The 22453-nt window shown below is 39.3% G+C and overlaps 2 protein-coding genes across 11 annotated transcripts in view; both read left to right on the top strand.

Moving 5' to 3' along the window:
- Positions 1 to 876, top strand: part of LOC146424680 (uncharacterized) — a 63382-nt gene extending 62506 nt beyond the window's left edge. Inside the window, exon 5 of the mRNA XM_085043446.1 lies at positions 741 to 876. Coding sequence (XP_084899572.1) covers positions 741 to 864 — 124 coding nt within the window. The 3' untranslated portion in view covers positions 865 to 876. The remainder of the gene's footprint in view (positions 1 to 740) is intronic.
- A 4-nt stretch (positions 877 to 880) lies between these two features.
- The window catches only part of SEMA4D (semaphorin 4D), a 40099-nt gene continuing 18526 nt past the window's right edge, over positions 881 to 22453 (top strand). For 7 of the 10 annotated variants that reach the window (XR_014846660.1, XR_014846661.1, XR_014846662.1 and 4 more), the window contains exons 1-13: positions 881 to 1133; positions 3413 to 3558; positions 4708 to 4770; positions 7113 to 7211; positions 8340 to 8433; positions 9383 to 9496; positions 10421 to 10572; positions 12291 to 12466; positions 12595 to 12751; positions 13538 to 13760; positions 14169 to 14293; positions 18281 to 18453; positions 18683 to 18726. Coding sequence is in view for 7 of the 10 variants with exons in the window: in XM_085041761.1 (XP_084897887.1) it covers positions 1040 to 1133; positions 3413 to 3558; positions 4708 to 4770; positions 7113 to 7211; positions 8340 to 8433; positions 9383 to 9496; positions 10421 to 10572; positions 12291 to 12466; positions 12595 to 12751; positions 13538 to 13760; positions 14169 to 14293; positions 18281 to 18453; positions 18683 to 18726 (1660 nt within the window). In the remaining 3 variants the exon portion in view is untranslated. Of the gene's footprint in view, positions 1134 to 3412; positions 3559 to 4707; positions 4771 to 7112; positions 7212 to 8339; positions 8434 to 9382; positions 9497 to 10420; positions 10573 to 12290; positions 12467 to 12594; positions 12752 to 13537; positions 13761 to 14168; positions 14294 to 18280; positions 18454 to 18682; positions 18727 to 19833; positions 22271 to 22453 lie in introns of those variants that run through there. The other 3 variants (XM_085041757.1, XM_085041758.1, XM_085041760.1) reach the window with 3 other exon arrangements.

Consider the following 22453-nt stretch of genomic DNA (forward strand, 5'->3'; position numbering starts at 1 on the left):
CTCCTGGAATCTTCACCTAGGAGTGGTTGTAGGAAGACAGGAGCAGTGGAGACATTTGGAAGATGGTGTAGAAAGCAGTGAACAGTTTAGTTTATTAGGACAGGGCATTCTGGACCGGCGAGTAATAGGTGACTCAGAGACACAATTACTTTTGTGGGGACTGTCTAGCTGTTTCACTGTTGAAGTGTTTTCTCCCTTTTTTTTTCTATGCAGTGCATTAGCATTTTGTTTCTGTAGCTGTATTTCTACCTCCTGCAAACCTTGAGTGCATTAGTAGCATTGTAGAAAACTTCACCAAAAAGACACTTCTGTAAGATCCCAAGTATGGGAGGTACAGCAGATTTGTGTAACCATACTTCTTACTAATGTTGCTCTTCTTGTGTCTTTTGCTCTCTGATCTTAGTCATAGTGATTTTTGGGTTTGTTCATTGTTTGTTAGAGAGGTGGGATTTTCTTTGACACACTATTGAAAGATTAGACTAGTGTCAAGTTTTGTGCATTAAATGGAATTGACAATTTCAGAGTATTTGTTATTGGGATTCTAGATGGAAATGTTTGCTTTCAGTTATTGCCTCTTTGCCATGTTATGTGTGTCTTGATGTGATTTTCACCAGTTAATGTATTTTGTATCCAAATTAAGCTATGCAGACAGCTGTAGAAATACTGCAAGATTAGTGCTATTTTTGGCAGTATTTGGTTTGCTTTCTCTTCTACTTCTTACTTCCCTCCTCTCTCCACAGCATCCTTTATTTCTCCATCGAAACTGAAGAATGCGCTCAGTCACACTTCTCAGCAGCTCTGCAGCCTGTGGAGCGTGTGGGCAGTCTCTGTATACAGCATCCTGGAAAATGTGCGTTCTCTTGAAGTGATCTGCTGAAAAGCACGTACTTGTACAGTTGTTCCAGTCTCCCTTGTTGAACTGTTCTCAAGGTCTGAAATGCCTGGTCTCTAATACTCCCTGAGATTTGCATTTCATCTGCCAAAGAAACGTTACCTGCTGCAGTTATCCAGCGAACCCCGAAGAGCAAGGACACTGAAGATGGCTCTGTGTGCTTTTTATGCAGTTTGGGGTTTGTTGCTAGAAGTGGCAGTAGCATTTGGCCCAGTTCCAAGGATCACTTGGGAACACAAAGGTAAGAACTGAAATGCAAGTACTGTAATATGCTACATTGCCACATCCTCAGGGTTTCTGTGGGATTTGAAACTCATTGAGGCTTTATGTTCTTTCAGCCAATTTGCTGTGAGTTTGGGCAGGTGTTGATGGCTTTGCTAATCTTATGAAGTGCTTAGGATCAGGATATTCAAAAGTCATTCAGGCACTGGGTTAACTGATTTTGGTTCCTTCAAGCAGCTCTGAAAACAGAGCTTTTTAAAGGAGGAATTTGAAATTTGGCTGTCTCAGATGAGGGATATTGCAACTGAAACTTGCTTCAAGAGAAAATCCTAATAGTTGTATTTTGTTTTAAACAAATTATTTTTACCTGGAGTCTGAACACGTTAGCAAAATGTGCCTCTCCAGCTAATAATCTCTTTTGACACCAAATAAATCACTATATAAATCACCAAAGGAAAAATAAGCGCGTGGCCCTCTTCCGACAGCATTTTATAGTGCCTAGATATGAAATTCTTTCACAGAACAGTGCTTTTCTTGTATTTAAATTGCGGCATATATTCATAGTCTCCCAGTACAATAACCAGGAGTCTGCAAATGTGGTGCAAAGAGAAGTTATAGAAATCAGAGGATCCTTTAGTTTTTGGTTTGCTAATTTAGCCTGGGTCTGAAAAGAATTCTAGAGCAAAGACTGTAGAGTAGTTATTTGCTGTGTTTGTGAATATATGCATTTTGTTTCTTATTTTCTCCTCCCTCCTCCCTATTCTCCGTGTGGCATGGATACTTAAAGTTTTAAAAGAATTTTTTTGGGGATCCTTCTTTAATATTAGTAAGCAGGAGTTGATTACTTACGCAAGTGTGCAGCAACTGAACAAACCCAAACAAATATATGGGCCATATAATGAAGCAATCTTAAATAAGGATGTCAAATTCTGAGCAGTCAGGCTGTAGGAAAAGATAGATGGAGATAAGAATGTAGTAGGAATAAACAGATTATGGGACGACTGTGGGAAGTGTTTTTCCTGATTATTGGTATAGCAATTAGTGACTTGCTCATACAGCTTTTCAGAAAGGGTGTCCTAGACAACACTTGTAGTTCCTGCTTAGACTGCTTGATGCTTCAATCTTGAAGTTACAATTTGGCAAGTTGCTATTTAATGGTATAGTAAGGTACTGCAGACACATATCCAAATTAGTCAAAATAAATGGGATTTATTTTCATTCCTGTGATTTCTCTCTCTGTCTGCAAAGGATTGTTGCATTTAAATGTTGAAAACCTACTTTGAATAGGAGGGGAAATTTAGTTCTGTGGAGTTGTATGAACCTGTTCATCCATTTGGGGAAAATTTTCCTGCCAAGTAAAAGATTTCAAAATTACATGCCTGAAAATCTAGTTTAAAATTAATGTTTCTGGAGTATTATAGTTGAAAATGTACAATTACTAATGATAGAATTGGAAGTAATAGTACTCTGTTTTCATCTGTATCTTAAAAAGCCATGCTTAATTAATCTTATGTCGTCTTGCATGAAGTGTGGTCTCCCAAGCTTTCAGTCATTTTTACATAGTTGGACATTCGGAAAAAAGACTCTTGTGCATTAGTCAGTTCATATCATCTTTCTCCAAGCCATTCTGGTCCATTCTGCATACTTCCTCATTCCACTGCCTTTTCTCTCATGTCTCCCTCTTTTTGTCATCTTACTTCTTTTCATCTTGATTTTTTTTCCCTTATGCTATTATTTTGTGTGCATTTCATCTCTGGTTTTCACTTCATAAGCAGCCCTAAATGGTGTCTTACTTGCTTCTGTGTCTTCTTTCTGTTATGACGCTATACTGAAGAGTTGTCTTAAGGTGCAGGATATTTTGTAAGATTTATTCAAGGCAGTTGCAAGGGATGTGGTGACTGATCAGATTTTCCACATATTGGTATATGGAAAGGAAAAGGTGAGGAACGACCTGACAGTGGATGTGGAAAATGGAAGTTTAGAAAAAGCAGGTAGAAAAAAAAAAAAATCAAGGAAGAAGTGAGTTATAGGGATCACCACAAGAAGAAATACATGAGCATTTGAAATTGAATGAGAAAGTGGGGGTGAATGATCTTGATGTTGTTGATAGAAGCTGCTGTTTCTGCTGAGTTAAGCTTCTGAGGGGTCCCTTGTCTCTTACATCGGTTGTCTGAGCTAACCTTTGTTGTTTTCAAATTATCCAACAGCTGTTAGACAACTTAGAAAAAATGACTCATAAGCTTGACCCTAAGTGATTGTGTTTCTTCATGAGGTGCTATTTTTTTTCCATTCCAACAGAGGTCCAGCTAATACATTTTAATGAATCAAAAGTGTCAAACTATTCAACCTTGCTGTTAAGTGAAGACAAAAATGTTCTATATGTAGGAGCCAGGGAAGTGATCTTTGCCTTAAACGCAGTGAATATTGCTGAGAAGCAACACGAGGTATGCCTTTTCATACATTGTCCTCCATGTAAAAATTGTACTCCAAATTTGATTTAATTTCCTGATACCTGTAACATTTTAGGCAAATAGGTACCTAAAATAGCAATTACTCTGTGTGGGCTACTCCAGTATTATTTCTGGAAGATTTTACAGAGTAAAAGCGGGGAAGGAGGGAGGACTTGGATATAAACAAGTAATTAGAGGTCTCCTTGGTTATTTTCTTCTTGGGGGCTGGATGCTGTCTGAGAGGGACTGCAGGTATCATGTGTAGTGGTGGTTCTTAATAATGAGTGGGCCATCTGCTGTTAATCTGAATCAAAAAGTAATTTGAAACAGAAGCAAAGCTGGGGCTTGCTCGGTTGTGGCAGGCTGCAGATGGGCTGCAAATGAAGGCCCTGTCCTTTCAGTCTCATCTTCTGTTTTGTGTCTAGGTGTGTCTGCACAGCAGCAGTGGTGCAGACAGGTCTGAGACAGCTTGTTCAGAGAAATACTTCGGATATGCTGGTGCTGGTTTTTCAAAGATTAGTCCAGGCAGAAGTCTGCTAATTTGTATTGCTTCCAGGTCCTTCCCTGGTTCCTGTTTTTCATTCCATCAGCAACACAGGCTGACATGTAGAGGTGCAGCATGGACTCTCACCCAGGGTGCTTTAGAACATGCTCACATGATTTTTAATCTGAAGGACATGTTCATGGGTGGTGGTGGGCACTTTCACCAGCATGTAAAACATAGCTGTGAAGTTGTACTCAGTATAATGTAAATTGGTCCAGTAAGTTCTCTTTGATTCCTCTCCACCAAGTGTTAATGAAATAGAGAAGTACTTCAAATTTAAAAAATACTTAAACCAGTTACAGTTGTATTTCTCTAATGCATATGCTAATGAAATGTTCATTAGCAATTTGTGGGGAATCATCATTATGAACCCAAAAGGTAGTAGTTTAGTTCTGCTTAAGGCACGTGGATTTCAAAATGTCACCTCCCTGGGTAAAAATGGCTTTGAACCTTTGAATGCTACTTGCAAAATATCTTGCATTTGCTCTGGATAGTCTTAGGATTGCCTTTCTTGTATGTGTGTTACTGCAAGATTTTCAGATTTGCATTGAGTTAAAGTACTTTTAATGTGCTTTTTTATTGCATGTTTTTTCACTTAGTTACACTGGAAGGTCACAGAAGATAAAAGGACTAAATGTGCAGTCAAGGGCAAATCAGAACAGGTAGGTACTTTTATTGAACTTTGAGAAAGATATTGCACATTTTACTTCGAGAGGAGTGACTTTAAAAGAAGAAAGTCTCCAACTGTTTGAAATTAAAATTACAAAATAATCACCTAATTTTTTTTTAATTAACTTGAGCATTAGAAACTGCAGCATGCTTAGTGGGTTTTTTTTCCTTAGGTTTTTTTTGTTGTTGAATATTATTTGAATGTTTGAAAATCTGAACACACCCTAATGTATGCTTAATGTTAATAGTTTTCCATTAAGACTATAAAACCAGTATTCCTTTCACTGAAGTAATTGATAGCAACTGTTGTGTTTTGTCATTGCAGTAATTCCTTTACAGCATTTGATTTAACGGAATGAATGATTAATTTTGAATGCTTTACTTTAGGGCATAAGGGTTTTTCATTATGCCAGTGTATTTTTTCACTAACTATATATATGCACGTTGTGTTTCTTGGCGGGTGGGACTCAGAGAGCAGCCAGACCTCCTGCCAGCTCATCAGGGTCCCATGGTGTTTCTGGGAACTGCCGACTCCTCATGACTGCCAGGGCACAGGCTGGCATTCTCCTTTTGCCACTCTGTGGAGATGGTTTACTCGAGGTAGTTGGCTGCATGTAGATGTACCTTCCTGTTGTGTAGTACCACTTAATTTAAGGATGCAGTAAAGCAAGGATTTACTGGGCAAGACAGATGGGCAGGCTTTTAGCACAGGTTTGAAAGCAGAAGTCTGCAAGTCCTATGAATACAAAAAGCAGACCTACTCTGCATTTGGAGGGATGTGATCCTTGAACTTGCAGCCTCTTTGGTTCACACTGTTAAAAAGCCCCAAATGCTGCATGCAGAACTGATAGTTACCCCTGCTTTCATGTGGTTCATCAGGGTGGAAGTGGGCTCTCTCCCTCTGACTAGCTTTTTCTTGACTGACTGCTGATGAACATCAGTACATTATTCAAACATGAGGTGTGGGAGATATTTAAGGTCTGTTTCCTTCTTGTCTACCTCTTCAGGATGGGATCAGAGAATATTATTTTTGTTTTGCAGTTCAGTTGGGTTGCTACTAGTAATGGTCACACATAGCTATGATGAACATGAGATGTGATTTTCTGTTATATGCGTGTGCATGTGTTCAGCAGACTGTGTGTGAATTGCTGCGAGTCCTCTCAAAAATTATTGGGGTATACTGTAGACCCCATAAATACATACATTGACAAAGCTCTGAATTTATTTTCTTTATTTTCTCCTGCTCCCAGTTTAGCAACTCACACTTATTGCCAGCCATGCTTTTTCCTCACCATACTTCTAATTTTCTAGTAGTCACATTTATATTGTAGCCATGATATTTTGCGCAGTGCAGTAGTTTCAAAAGAGTCAAGGTATTTAGACAATACTTCTATTTCTTACACTTCTCCCTTACACTTCTCAATTACAGTTTTCTCCCCCACCCATCAACACTATGCTGTATAATGCCAGCAGAGAGAGCCTTCATGAAGCTATTCAAGGACCTTGTCCGGAAGAAAACTGGTTTTACTCTCTTTCCACCCTTCATTTTTCTCCCATACAGTTGCAGAAATACCTAGTTTGTCTCATAAGAATGAACAGTAAGGCCAGTGCTTAACCTTGCTTAAAAGGTTCATGGCACAACAGTTCAGTGGTGGGATCTAGCAGCGTAACAGCAAGAATTAAGGGATGTTGTTGATGCTGGTTTTTTTTTTCAGTCTCTCTAAGTAGGTGTTTAGAGTTGTTTTACTTCATTATTCTGAATTTTTATTATATCCTTTATTAAGGGTTATGCTCAAACTCCTTCTTCTATTTCAGAGCAAAAGATATTAAGGAGCTTCTTTGGGTGATATCAAGGACTGCAAAAAAAGAAGAAAGCATGGCTATAAGTGACAAAGCTTTGTAACTAATTTAAGGGTATCAGAGGTTTTGAGAAACAACTTTGGCTGCCACTGTTTCATCTAGATGTACAAGGGATGACAAAGGCTAAAACTCACTTTTTGTTTAACTAGTTGTTCCCATGGATTGGATGTGAGTTTGGAGCTTGTCCTTCCATAAAACAGGGGATGGACCCTGCTAAGTATGGTAACCTGCTAGGATACTGAGGCAACTGCCCACTACTGGCTGTAGGAAACCAGCTGCTGCAGGATTGATTAGAGTTCCTAGAGACTGTAGGGTGATGGTGTCCCAGCGTGGCCCTTGTGTCACCCGGGGTTGCCGGTGTGATGTGGCATATGTAGTGGCGATGGACAAGCTGGAAGCACAATGTTGTTTGTTCATGTTGGAATGTGGAGAGTATGGTTTATCACACTAGTCCTTTCCTCATCCTTTGTTACAGACAGAGTGTCGTAATTACGTGCGTGTCTTGCAACAGCTGAATGATACTTTTCTCTACGTGTGTGGAACTAATGCATTTCAGCCAACGTGTGATTACCTGGTAAGAAATGTCCATATGTTTTGACCAAGCAACAGCTGTAACTTAAGAGCAGCTCAGGTTAACAATGAATTAGTCTCTATTCCCAAAACTGTTGCATTTTCACTGCTGGTCCTAAGGGTAGAGGCTTTTATTGCAATGTCCCACTGTAATGGCGGAGTATGGAAATAAACCACACTGCTCCTTTTTCAGAGCACTTAATGATTGATTCATCTTATCTAACTGCAAATCTACTTAGGTTTTATAATTCTTTGTGTATTGTGTGTTAGCATGAAACCAGTTACTAAAACTGAAATTACATTGTTTGCAACTTCCACCCATTACCAAATCTCCCTAAAATTTCTCAGAGTCCTGTCTCTGCTTGTCTCTGTTCCTGGCTGTGCCAAAGATTTGTAGTGTTGAATCCTTCAAAATGAAGTCTTGGCACAAAATTAAAACTCTTTTTTCTCACTGAAGATTCTTGTATCATATTCCTTACTGCAGCTCTTAGCAATTTGAAAGTCAAGAAATCTTGTAATGCTTTGTGCCTTTAGCTTCCAGTGTCTTTATTACACAGTATAACTGATTACTTCCCCAGTACTCTGGCTGTACAGTTCAGCTTTCTGATCCTCCTTCTCTTGATTTTTAAGGGATTTAGAAAGTAGCGGCCAAAGTACTCTGTTGGTTTTTAAAGCCTAGTTGGATTACACCCTATCTCACAAATTTAACACCATCTCAGAAATTGCTAAATCCACCCCAGAGGGCCGTCTTGATTTCTAAGACTCTCCATTTTTTTCAGGCTAATACAATAATTACCAGTTCTTTCTGTGGATCAGTTAACTTCTCTGCCTTTCATGCTGTCTAGTTTTTATGGGTGCTCTTTCTTGAGGTCTGTCTGGTTTTAACATTTCGTCTTTCGCTCTTTCCTCCTTCCACCCTCAAAAATGATAGGATTGCATTTCTTCTCTGTCTGTGGGATGTGATAAGATTTTATGAAAACACATACGCGTTCTATAATTTTACACAAAATGTCTTTGATGCTGGCAGTTGATGATATAGCCCATTATCTAGTGTTTAGTTTTGAGTTAACTTTGCACAAGTTGAGTGGCTGACAGAAAAAAGTGCTAACAGTTCCTTCGTGGTTTTCCACAGAATTTAATTTCATTTGAACTTGGAGGTAAAAATGAAGATGGTAAGGGCAGATGTCCATTTGATCCTGCTCAAAGCTACACATCTGTTATGGTTGGTAAGTTCAGACTTTGCATTCCTTGTTCTTATGTTCAAAAATGTTCTGTCTTTCCCACTGTCACTATCTGGTCTGTCATTTTCAAAACTGTAGCTTGCATCTGTATTTTTTTGTCTTTACTGTGTATCTGTATAGACATTAAAATACTTACATAGTCAACCTTAGCATCTTTCTTAAAAGGAGAGCTTCAAACTCTAGGTTGTTTTGGAAGGAACTTCTAAACTACTAATTTTCAAACTGTATTTCTAGATGTTAAACATATTTGGTTCAGATAGACTAAGTGTATTTAGGCTGCCCTTGTAGTATCAATTGCTGTAATTTCAGTAAATATAGCAAGTAGTGTTGTTATCTGTCCCAAAGGCATGAAACAGGGTAGGGAAGTGAGGTATTTGTTTCGTGTATACTTAGTGCGTGGAAACTTGCCACTGAATCTTGATTTAGGGAAGCCAGAATTTGTGGTGACACCTGAGTTGAGTGTGTCACAATCCTAAGAGAGAAGCTCAACTTAGCATGAAACGAGAAATGAGGAAAAAAAAACCAGCCATGCTCCCTGCATTGTGCCTATAATTTGTACAAATTGAGTTTGAATAATGATGGCATAGAAAGAGAGGAAAATATTTCTGGACTTCTGATGCATTTAAGTAAATCTGCATGTGTTTATATAAACTGTAGATTTTAATGGTAAGTATTAAAGTACCACAAAAACAACGTTGACCTTTGTCAGTTCTCATGTTAGAGCAGTAATAATAATAAGCCCAAGTGTGGAAGTGTTAGGCTTGAGAGTGATCGGCAGAAATGTAAACATAAAAGACATGTCTAGGGCAATTCATAGGAAATCCATGTTTATCTTTTCTTGTGGGAAGTTTAAACTTACACAGACTCACAAAATATTTATGTACCTTTTTTGTATCCAGTCCATAAGTTCTAATATTTTGGTTTTGTGTTGTAGATGAGGAGCTTTATTCTGGGACTTCTTATAATTTCCTGGGAAGTGAACCTATTATTTCACGGCACTCTCATCAAAGCCCTCTGAGAACAGAGTATGCAATACCTTGGCTTAATGGTAAGTGGGCATGAGAAGTGGCCCAGACAAGTTACTTTTCCTTCTTCAACATCACAGGTCCAGTGTGTGTATTACCTGGGTAAGGAGCAATTGTTTGGTGTCTCAAAGAGACGGATTTTGTTATACTGGCATACAGTGAGTGTGTGCCCTCATGCATGCCATCAAAAGATTCTATTTTGAAATTTCAGGAATTTTTTCCACATTGATGATGAAGACAGCTTCAGAATACACATGCTTCAACTTGACATTAAGAGTTTATTTTCTGCTTGTTTGTTTTCTCCTTGCAGTAATGCAGCTTAGTTATGATACAGTAAGGAATAAAATGGTTTTGATCTTGAATCGGTTCTCACATTGAGCTGATCAGGGTTCTTGACTCTTTCAGCTCCCGAATTTCAGAATTCACTGAGTTTTGTGATTGCTCAGAGGTTTGAGGGTTTGTGCCAAAAAGGACCAAAATCTTAATTGTGTCCAAAAAGTATGGTATTCTGAGTTTTGTAATACATGTTGTAATGGCACTGTCATTTTTAGTGCTTCAGTTAATATCTGAAATAGAGGAGAGGCAGGCAACGGAGGGTTACTTCTCCAGGCCCATTAGAAAACCACATTTGAGTGTGGCCTGAAGAATGCTGAAGTAATGAGCTGTCACATCATTGATACCTCTCAGTCACAGGTTTTGTGGGGTTTTGTTTTTTTTCTGTTGCTGGTTGTTTTCTGGTTGTCTGGTATTTTTTTAGGCTATTCATATGATGATCAGCAAACTGTGTAGGCAGGTCAGTGACTGGAGAGGAGGTAAATGCAATGTGAAGTTTGGACTTTGGGTGAAATACAATTTCTTAGGGTCTTAGAGGGTATCAAGTTAGTAGTCACATATATAATTAAAAATACTTCATATATAATAAAAAATACTATCTGTTGTATCTGTAGAGCCCAACTTTGTTTTTGCTGATGTGATAAGAGCAGATCCAAACAGCACAGATGGAGAAGATGACAAGATATACTTCTTTTTCACTGAGGTGTCTGTGGAGTATGAATTTGTTGGAAAATTGATGATTCCAAGAATAGCTAGAGTATGCAAGGTGGGAGATCATTCAGTTTACTTTTACTGTATCTCTCAGAATCTTGTGTGTATGTTAAAAAGTATTAATTATTGTGGACTTGTTCCCAGGTAAATGGAGGTGATTGAATGTATTGAATCTTCATGAATGAGGAGTTCCAATCAGTTCGTCAGAACTGAGAAAGCCTAATGGTTGCTTTGTGAATTAATACTTGATCTATTTTGCACAACTGTGAAATTTCAATACATCTGGTGGTTCTGCTCTCCTCTGGGAGAAAAACAAGGCAACCATGACAAAACCCAGCAACTGAAAATGTGTCTCCCCAGTCTTCTCTGTATTTTTTTTTAAAAAGTGCAGCTCCCTGTGAAGAAGTGAGTTGGGTTGGAGTTGCGCAGACAGGATGTGTGTCAAGTGACTTTGAAGTAGCTGTATGCAAACAAAAGTGTAGCTGTGTCCACAGCAAAATAGTTCTTGATTGTTATGTAGCAGATGGGACTTCTATGAAGCTGCTACAGCTGCCAGAGCCTGAAGGCAAATGGTCACCAGCAGCCTGATTCTGTCAGAGTTGCTGTGTTTAAACCTCAGTGTGTTAAGCTGATTCAACTATATCCTCAAGAGTGGTGGTTAAGTGTCTTGCTGGTGAAAGTTTTTTCCAGAAGAAAATGTTTATTTAATAAAAACTTTTTCAGTGGAATGTATCAATTTCCTTTTTTTCCAACAGGAAATTTATCTGGCTGTTTCATTTTTATGAGGTTGAAAGTTTTATTTTGACTTTACTGTTTTGTATTTTAACAGGGAAGTCAAAACCTCAATAACAAGTTAGTGCCCTTGAGATTTCCATTGAACAAGGAGCTGGAGGCATGTTTAGATGGCGCTTATTATTATGCCACTCTGCCCACTGACAGCTTGTGCACACTTTAAAAGGGGAGCATTGTGAAATAAGAGAGCTTCATTTATTATATTATTATATATTTCAGACTGTTGTTTGAAATGGAAATCAGTGTCAGGTTGCAAATTTCATACTGAATTGTTTTAATAAATTTTGCAGATTTCCTTTAATATATTGCATATACAGTTGGATAATGAGTGGTAATATTAAATGGAAATGTTAATACTGTTTCAATATACATTGAAATCTCTCTTTTGGAGAAGTATAAGAACTACAGGTCAATTTTTTGAAACATTTCTAGTCAATATATCTTAACTTCTTTAAGCCTTGGTACCTGCAAATACTTAATAAAGGTGGTAACTGCTAGAAGGTTTAAACCATTGCTGGATTTCTTCCAATGAAATTATCAATGTCAGGCAAGTTTTAAGGCATATTGCAGCATTAGAATTTAAATCAGTTTTGATGTCACAGAACAGATGCAGTATTACTTATGTCTCTTAAAGGACAGTATAATACTTCTATGCTTGTTTTACTTTTTTCCTAACGATACATTGCCCATCTCAACTTCTCAAGTGCTGCTGAAGTATGTTCTTCATTAACACTCATATTTCATCTTCCCTGTATGTGTGATACAAATAATTTTGTATTATTTTTGTTGAATCAATTTTTCTGTAGCTTTCATACTGTTTTGTTTGTGAATGTCTTAACATTTATTGATGTTGCTATAGATGAAATGTTATGAAATACCAGGGTTTAGTAATTAAGCTGCTGTGCAGCAGTGCTTCTTAAATGCAGAAATGCTGCTAGTTCTCCTCACAAACATATTTTTATTTTTTTTTAATGCCGTAAGAGGGACCAAGGAGGATTAAGGACCTTGCAGAAAAAATGGACTTCCTTTCTCAAGGCCAGACTGATTTGTACCATCCCTGATAAGAATTTAATTTTCAATGTTATCAATGATGTTTTTATTCTCAAATCTCCGACTTTGAAGGAACCAGTGATATATGGAGTCTTCACCCCACAACTGTAAGTGTGCTATAGCTTTTTCCTGGTTAAGTACCATTCATTGCAACTGGTTACTACAAGAAAACAATAATTACTCATATGTTTTGTTGGGTTTTTGTTTTTTCCCTAATTTCTTCCTGAATTTATAGGAATAATGTGGGGTTGTCAGCAGTGTGTGCATACAATCTGTCTACTGTAGAAGAGGTTTTCTCAAAAGGAAAATACATGCAGAGTGCTACAGTAGAACAGTCTCATACAAAGTGGGTACGATACAATGGGGAAATTCCTAATCCTCGGCCTGGTGCGGTAAGTTTCTGTAATCTATAAATCTGATGACTTTTTTAATGCTCAGTAGTAAACAGGCTAGGGAATACTAGTAAACTGCTAATGATTCCTTTGCCCTCACCTGGCTACTTCTTGTTGTAAAGACTTTGTAGAAGAACACTCCAAGTAATGTGTTCTGAATTTTTTATTTGGGAATCAAAGTCTTTGGGTTTTGGGGGTTTTTTAATTTAGAATTAAGTTATTTCTGGGTTTGTATTTTCATTATTCTGTTAATAATTTTCTATTGTGAAATAGAACTCAGTATACACTAGCAACATCATATACTTTTTAGTTCAGTTGAAAAGTATACCAACTGTTGCATTGTCTTAGTAGAATCAGCATGTTTATCCCATGTAGTGCACTGCACTGCAAATTAAAACTTTCCTAGTACTGAGCCTCTTTCAGACTTTCCTTACTTCCTTATGTTCCTTACAGTCATATTGTTGTACGTGCATAAAGAGGTGACGGTTAAAAGTAACGAAGATGCAGTTGAGCACAGAAAGAATGTTTTCCTAGAATGTATTTAGGACCCAAACTAAAATGTAGTCCAATGCTCTGGGATTAGTACATCCCAGAAGCCGCAGTGTTAGGAGACATGAGGATTTTCCTCGGTACAGTGAGTATAGTGTAGAGGTATCGTTTCTGGCCAAAATAATGTGGAGAAGAAAATGCATACAATTGCTGTTAATTGTCATTATTTTGTACAAGTAAATGATACAATTTGGTTGTCTCTTCTTTTTTCCACCCCCTCCCTGTCCCCCCTACTAGTGTATAAACAATGAAGCCAGAGCATCAAACTACATGAGTTCTCTGAATTTACCAGACAAAACATTGCAGTTTGTTAAAGATCATCCTCTAATGGATGATTCAGTGACCCCAGTGGGAGACAGACCTCGGCTAGTGAAGCGAGATGTGAAGTATACGCAGATTGTAGTAGACAGAGTCAGAGCACTCAATGGCACCATCTATGATGTTATGTTCATTGGTACAGGTGAGTTCTGCAAAACACTTTTTTTCACGATGCACTGATTCATTATTTTTCTTAGAGAAACTCTTGAGATTTCCATATTTACACCTGCTGGTGTTTTTGTTAAATGGTAAGGTGCTCAGTATGTGGACAATCTTAGGTGCTTTGAAAAAGTATTGCAGGAAATGATCTGCAAAGCATCAATGAGTTCAGTAAAACCACTCTATATAATCCCCAACTGGTCATTCTGTGTACCAAAACGTTATTTCTTGCTCAGAGGTCCTGATGATGGCAAGTTTAATGGTTGCCTTTGGCACAGAATTATTCAGATGAGCAGCAAGCAGATTATTGAGACAACTTACAGCAATTGTGCAGGCTTTCTTCCTGCCTTTTTATTTTAAGCATCTTAAACATATTGCTCTTTTGTTTCAGATCGAGGAGCCCTGCACAAAGCTATCAGCTACGAAAATGGAATGCATATTATTGAAGAAACACAGCTTTTTCCAAATTTTGAACCAGTCCAAACTCTCTTGCTTTCATCCAAAACAGTAAGTGGTGTAAGCATTACAGCATTGATCTCATTTTATTCTTTCACAAAATTTTTTGTACCACGTTATCGCCTTGTGACAAGGCAATCGCTGTGCACAGAGCCAAAGTCTGTATTTATAACTCACCGTGCTGCAGCAATCACATATTGCCTGCTGTATTTCAGTGTGTTTGGTAGGTTGCAAGCTTCTGAAGATATGTGGACATGGGGAAGGGCTGGGGGGGCACAGGTATGCAGGTCTTCACTTCGTTTCCATGCGCAGAAGCTGACAACTGTAAGCTGTTTCAAGAGACCAGATTTCAAGTTAGGAGTAATGTAAAAAACCTGACCTCTTGTGGCCACTCTAGGTTCGTGAGGAAAAATCCCCAGGGTTAAGGTTAGCAGAGGAGTGGTGTGTGGTTTTGAAGAAACAGACCTAAGAAGACAGAACAGTATTCTAGTATAGAGTCTCATAATTGTGTAGCTAATTGATTTCTGCTGTCCCAAATCTCGCAGGCTCCTGCATGCTGAATGTGTCGTGAGAGCAGTCCCGTTGCTGCAGCTGTGGGTCAGGACCCCTAGTGAGGTCCTGTCTGCCCAGTGGGGCACCAGCTGCAGCTGCAGCTCCAGCTGGATGGCCCAAGATGTGCTGCAGGTTCCAAACCTGGTGGCTGTCCTGCCCCATTCATCAGTTGCTTGGTTTAATCCTAGAGTGGTTTTATTACAGTAGGAGGATAATCTCTATAGTTTGCGCATGAGTAAGGTTTCTGGCCCTAGTTCCTCAGACCTTCAAATCCATGAATGTATCTGTCTGTGCCTAAAGTCACTTTTAGCATTAGTGAGATTTTTTGAGTGTGTTTCATAAGGAATGAATGCCTCTTCTGAAGTATCTGGTAGTAATACCAGCATTCAGTAGCTTCCTAGTGATCCGTAAGTGCTGTGCAGCTTAGGGATTTAGGAATACTTCGAAATAGCTTTTATTTTTGTGTGTTATTGAATAAAATTTTGCATGTCAACATGATCAGCTCAGTGGAACAGAGCTTTATGCCATGATTTTTACAAGCTTATCTTGCATGCTTATTTATCCTTTCATGCTTAAAATAGAAAGGACAGAGTATGTTTTTGCTAGACAAATGAAAATCAGAATTAAAAACTTCTGTGCTCAGTTTTCCGTAAACATTAGCATTATTTTTGTATGATACATCATGCTGACAGCTCACTTGTATATGTGTGTAGATACATATATATATTATCTGTGTGTATATATATATATATACACAGACACACATAAAGGATTTGCTTAATCTGCAAAGAAAACTTCAAATTACTTGCTTTGACAGGAAGTTTCAGAATATGCCTTGTCATAGAAGATAATGATAGATAGCTCTTGTAATAAATATACTATTACCTGTTTTTCTAATTGTGGAATCATTCCTACACTGGCTTAATTATAATTTGCCCATTACAGGGGAATGCAGAGGAAGAGGAGATGGGCATTATAGCTTCATACCAAAGACACATCATGTAGCAGTTTCAGCACACAGTTGGTAGTCAAGGATAGTGTAGAAAAAATGGCATTGAATATATTCCCTCTGGATCCAGTTGCCACATGCTCAGTTCCTCGAGGGTATCCAGAAAGGGAGCTGTATGAGGCATGGCATAGAGACTGCGTAAGGAATGCACTGTCTTTTCAACGACAAACTTCTCACAGAGCTTAGAACAGAAATGAAACACTGCTTCCTGCATTGGTGTTGTGGAGAGTAACAGTTTGTGTCTTCTGCAAGTGAAAATTTCCATGTTGCAGGTATAATTATTGACACATAAAACTAAGCCCTAGAACTGAAGTAGTGCTGCCCAGTACATTCCCGTGAAAGCAGAGTCCTTTTCAGTGATGAGGAGTGGGAGTTTGGGTCGGGTGCCAGAGTCATGATTACTGTGCAGTCACAGTACCAGCCAAGCAGGGATTCCTGCTGCTCCCCAGCCTGAAAACAAAAGTTTCTGCCTCCAGAGCCAGTGGCTACTGAAGTCCTTCACAGAGCTTGTATTGTGGTAGGTGTCATGGCATCCCATAGTAATGGATTAACCACAGAAGTCTAATAATTACCCTGATGTTGGGTTTTAGACCTCTTTAGAGTCAAAGTGCTTTCTGAGTGCATTTTTCAGTAGTGTCTAGGTTCCTTCCATAGGGTGTGGAGGGTGATGGGCATAGTCAGATGAGCCTACATTAGATCATCTTAACTCCTGCTTGACTGGAAGGCATGTCTGGGTTTTTTTTAAATGGTTTGCTCAGCTCACTGCATGTTCCCTAAACTCTTGGATGTATTTCCATGTATTTCCATCTCCCATGAGCTAGGAAACATGCCAAGCAACTACAATCCCTGCGCAGTGGTGCACTGTTTCAGCATTATCCAGCAGGGCACTAGGGAGATGAGCAGTGCTTGGTGCACTGTGGAAATCTTTGAGCAGAATGGGAAGCTTTCCTAGGAAGTTGTGTGTCTCCAACACTATAGACTTCCTTCTGAGAGCACTGCGGCATAGTCTGACACTAATCTGTGTTAACTTTCAGAATGGAAGACTGCATTTGAGTGTATGTTTGATTGTATTTTAAACAGTATCTTCCAGCAGTGCCAGCAGATTTTTTTTTTTGATCCTGTTTTATCTTGCATTTTCCAGTCTCAAGGGTTTCTTTGAAAGCTGTTTGCAGACTTTATGTGCAAGATGGATTCAAGCTAATTTGTGCTTGGTCTTGCAGCTCACTCCGTAGACTTCCTCATGATCATTGCATTAAAGAGACTGACCTGTTCTGAATTCTCATGGCAGAAGCTCCTTACATCCTTAGCTGAAAGAGCAGAGCGTCAGTGAGCCCCCAAACCTGAACTCAGCCTTGTGTCAGTTGGTTTCTTGAGGGTGTTCATGATGTCAAGACCAAACATCTGCACCTCAACATAGGATTTTTGAAGAATGTTTCTGTTCTTTAAATCTCTCCTTGAGTGTCTGCTCATCACTTTGTGACCATACTCATCTTGCTGGATTCCAGAAGTCTCACTGCTGACATGACCCTGAGTACATTTCTGTGTACTGAGATTTGTATGGCTGCAGTGCAGGGAAAGCCATTCCATGCTTGGATCCAGCTCATTTGCCTGAGAACTGCAGTAGGGTGCTGATAAATCTGCTTGGTATTTTGCTCAGGATGAAGGCAGCCCACTGCTGAGGTGGGGTGTGCTGTTCAGCTTTCTATGCAGAGCCTCTCAAAAGGAGTACTGGGTCAGTCATGGTGGTTTTGGGCTGGAGCACAGGCCCCTTTCCTGAGGCATTGCCCCATAATGTGTAAAGTCACAGTATACCTTTAGCCATCATTTTCCCTGAGCCCTAAAGCAAATGAGTGAAAAATGGTAGCTGCCTGCCTTGTATAAGAATGAGTGTGGTCTTTGTTTGTGGTCCAACAGCACTGGTTGAACAGCCATTCTGATTATATTTCCCTTCTCCTAGGCGTCTTGCCAGTGCTGTTTCCTTTGAATACTACCAGTGTTCTTCCTTGAGAAGCATTTGACACTTATAAAGATGATGCTGATGTAGCTGCAGAGACTGGCTGGCTGAAGAGCTGAAGGCACTAGAGCTGTTTTGGGTTAACTGGAGCAGGTCCTTGCACAGAGCAAGCCTTTCCTGCTCAGTCTCTCATGTGCCAACTGCAGCCTTGTCATCAGAGCAGGCTTGCCTTGCCTCTTAGAAAGATAATTGCATTCATGTTTCTGGAAAACCTGTGTGATAAAGCCACAGTTAGATATGGATACTTTCTACTGTCATAAACTATACCTGTTTCAGTTTTTTGTTGTCTTTTTGCACTTTTCAGCATTGCTGTAATATTTTCAAATGCTTATTCGCTTCATGCACCCGTTTTTACAAAAATGGCTGTTATATGTACAGCTCTTTAATATTTAAATTGTTCCATGAATTGCATTGTTTGGGTTTGAGACGGTGATTTGCTTTGATTTGGGGTTTTTTTGTGCCTTTTTTTTAGGGCAAAAGATACCTCTATGCTGGTTCAAATTCTGGTGTGGTGCAGTCTCCAGTGGCATTCTGTGACAAGTACACCACATGTGTTGACTGTGTTTTAGCAAGGGATCCTTACTGTGCTTGGAAACCCCTTGAAGCTTCCTGCACTGATATTTTTAAAGCAGGTGAAATGGAAAGGTAATAGTATCCTTTGATTACCTTACAGTTTCAATCAATATTTAGTCAGTCTCATCCCTTACTGATAAGTGGAATTTTAAAAACTGAATGTTTTTAAATACAGACTTTTTCCTATCCATATGTATCTGCTAGTGCTGTGTAGATAAGATAACTCTTACTTAGTACAAGGGGATGGGCAGACTTCAGGAAACAAGATTTGAATTTGTAATGGTTGGACTTCCTTTTACAGGAACTGGATTCAGAACATAGGTGGAGATGCATCTTCTTGTTCTGGTGAGTTAGTCTTTGAAGAGCTCTTTCATATGTCTAGGTGGAGTGGTAAAAGAGTTCTATTTAGTCCAGCTTTGCTTTGGTGATTATCTCGACATTCATGTACATTTTAATAGGTATGAGATTCTGCTTTGAATATTTGAACATCTATGCAACCTGCATGTTGTCTTAAAAACTGTCTGTGTTTGTATGCATTTCAGTGTGCAGTGCACAACCCCCTGAAATGAATGGGGGCACCTCAACAGTGACTTGTGAATGAAAGCAATACCAGAAGTACTTCTATTGCAGAGGCCTCTGTCTCTTTGATGCAGCATTTGACATTCTACTGTGAGCTTTGACAAGTGCTTGGTTATTGCTGCTAGATCAGATTAAATCATTCTGAGAAAACCTGGTTTTATGGCGAGAGGGGAGGGGGAACTCAGAACATGATACAGAGCAGCTGAAGTACCTTCCATAGTGCTTTAAGACAAGTCACCACAGGTCCTTTCTTTATAGTGTGTGCTGCTGTGACCAGATCAAGGAGATCATAAAGAGGAGTAGAGTTACAGGCAATTTGAGCTGCAGTGAAAAAAGCTCTTAAGAGTTTGATGTACCCGCTTTTTATTTCTAATCCAAGCAAACCATGGACCGCTGTGAGAGCTTTGCTTGGTTTTTTTTTGCCAATTTATGGGATGGCACTGTGGGTGTGCCACAGGTGCAAATATCCTTTTTTTTAGAAGAGAGCTCCTTGTTCAGTTTCTTCTTTGATATTTTGTAGTTGCTGTTTTACTTTAAATACACTAATTGGATACAAAGTGACACAAAGTATCTGTTCCCCAGCAATGACTTGTGTCAGGTGCACAGTCAATTGTGGATCAGTGAGGTCTCGCCTTTATCTAGAAGTGGAGGCTGTTGTAGAGTTGAGGTGTCCTATCTCTTAGTTTGTCTTGATGTTTCTCGTGCAGCTTGGTATTTCACTGAGATTCTTGCATGCTGTCCTCTGGTCTTGTGAGGTGAATGCCGTAATCTTCATGCTTCCAGTAAGACTGTAACCCAGTCTGGTGAAGCTGTACAGATTAGAGCAAACTGGAATCATTGCTGATACTCTGCACATTTATTTTGATGTTCCAGATAAAGTAAGAGAGAATCCCCTACAGCATACATTCAAGCATGGGAGCACAGCAGAACTCAAATGTTCTCAAAAGTCCAATCTGGCACAGGTAGTTTGGAAGTTCAAAGATGATGTGCTGAGAGTGGAGAGTCCCAAGTACCGTCTGCTGGAAAAGGCACTGCTCATCTTCAATTTATCAGAAGGAGACAGTGGTGTTTACCAATGTTTGTCAGAGGAAAAAGTGAAAAATAAGAAATTTTCTCAAGTGCTCGCTAAGCATGTTTTGGAACTGAAAAAAATGCAGCATACCACGGTGGGCCCTACCACGACAGCTGCACCCACAGAAGGTAATAGTGATGTGCCAAAAGTATCAGCTGTGTCAACTGAGGGGTCTACTGCTCTCACCTCGACCACTCACATGATACCAGTAACGACAGCGAGGATATTAACAAAGCCCATTGGTCCTGTCCTAACAAGTGTAGCCTCCAACACAGAGCTCTTCAATTCAATTCCTGATGCGGTTCCGGAAAAGACAATGTTCCTCAAGTCAAACGATAACTTCCTGTTGATGTTCCTCTTCCTCTTCTTTTTCATTCTCTTTTTGTGCCTGCTGTCCTACAACTGTTACAAAGGTTACTTGCCAGGGCAGTGCTTGAAATTCCGCTCTGTGATGCTGCTTGGTAAGAAGAAAACGAAGTCAGATTTTTCTGATTGCGAGCAAAGTGTGAAAGAGACGCTGGTGGAGCAGGGCAGTGTCAGCCACCAGAGTGGGGAGCAGCCCAAGCCTGCGCACGACACCGGCTACGAGACGGAGCCTGACTGCGGGAACAGCCAGCTGCAGGCTGGGGACTCGCAGGCGTCCCGTGAGGCCAAGGACAAGCCCTTTGATGTCAAGTGTGAGCTCAAGTACGCTGACTCGGACGTGGAGGGGGACTGAAGGATCCCGTCGTCCCTCTCAGTGGCAGAAGTGAGCTGTGGTCCTGCGGCTGGCTATTTGAGCACGGAGAGCCTGGGTGTGACAGCTAAGCCATAGCAGGGTTACATGCTTAAGCTGTACAGCAAGCCAATTTTTGTTCCGATCTCAACAGATTAGAGAAGTTGTGTACTTGTCTGGAGACCATAGCATCTTGTGTTGTACTGTCTTTTTTCTGTTTTTTTCCAATGGCCAGTTTCAGATCACTACTTGTTTATTCCCAGTTTTCCACCCCACTGAGCACTTTGCTCTAGTGAAGCTACTTGCTTGTTCTTTGGCCATATTCTTTGATAGAATAAAAGTAATGTTCCAATTCAGTTGGCTTTAAAAAGTACTTCAGTCTACACATATTTCTAGTTGCCATTAAAAAACAATCTAGTTTCATTTTAATTCCAAATTGGAAATTGAGTTTAGTTTATCAGATTGGTAAATTATAGACTTTTGTCCAGATTGGGACATTTTTTTTCTTTGCTCCTAGTGATTTAGTTTTATGTTTTGTGTTTTGGCACTCTAGATCTCTTTAGTTGGTTAAAGTTAATTTAACTGCTCTTTAAGTATCTTAGATTTTAAGGTATAATGGGGATAGCATTGCCTTGATTTGTGTAAGACTCAGGGATAATCTTGTTTAAAGGCTTTTTTCTTTGCTGCTTTCTAGAAATGTAGGTACAACAATATCAGTACAAAACATGGAGTAAGTGGGGAATGGGGAAGGAGGAAACAAATGTTTTGTTTTTTTTCTTTTATTTTTCCTCCCCCCCACCAGCCAGCCAGCTGGACATAGGTCACATTTTATTTTCTATACAAACTGGATTTTTTGTTGTTTTTGTTAGTTTATAGAACAGTACAGGCAAGCAACTGTCAGTTAGCAGTGACACAGAAAAAGATTTCTTGCATTGTGGAAGCAAAACAGGAGTCAAGAAGAATCAGTTCCAACAATTCAGCTAGTGACTCGCTGGAATGGACTGTTAGGACACAGCCTGATGAGAAAACGTTGCTGATTTTTTTCTTCTTTTCAGATTCAGAAATAACTCAGCTTCTTTTTGTGACAAATACTTGCAGCGTCACCCTTTCTGGATGATACCTTCACTCTCCTATGCAACTGGAGACTGAAACTGAAGCTGCTTAAACAATCAGTCCTTTGAACTGTTTATGTGAATCATGCCTGCTAATGTGAAAGTGTGCATTTGTTCTCAGCCTGGTTCACAGCAGCAGTGTTTGTCTGTAAAAGCATTTTGTGTGCAGTACAGTCCTGAAGAATTGTTCCTCTCACTGCTTCTTTCTGTAAATATTGTTAGAAGTAGAATTCATCATTTTAACAGTAAATAGCAGTATGCCTGGGCTGGTTTTCTGTGTTGAACTTTCATGCAAACATAATTTAGACCATTTTAGTGTAAACAGTTTATATTTTATAAGATTCAGTTTGGTTTTATTTTTCTATTTTTAATTATGTACATATAACAGAATAAATATTAAAATAAATTGTATTATATCTTGGCTTTTCTGAAATGTGACACAACAACACTGCTTTCCATTTGGGAAGCACTTATGTTCCTTGTGGTTTCCTTTGTGGGGAGGGAATATAAAGACTTTGTAATTAATTTGAAGCAGCCTCTCAGCTGCAATTGAATGGGTTATAACCCAGGGTGGGGAGATGGGAAGGATGGGAG

The sequence above is a fragment of the Lichenostomus cassidix genome, chromosome Z (genome assembly GCF_008360975.1).
Source record: "Lichenostomus cassidix isolate B80296 chromosome Z, HeHo_3.0, whole genome shotgun sequence".
Lineage (NCBI taxonomy): Eukaryota > Metazoa > Chordata > Aves > Passeriformes > Meliphagidae > Lichenostomus > Lichenostomus cassidix.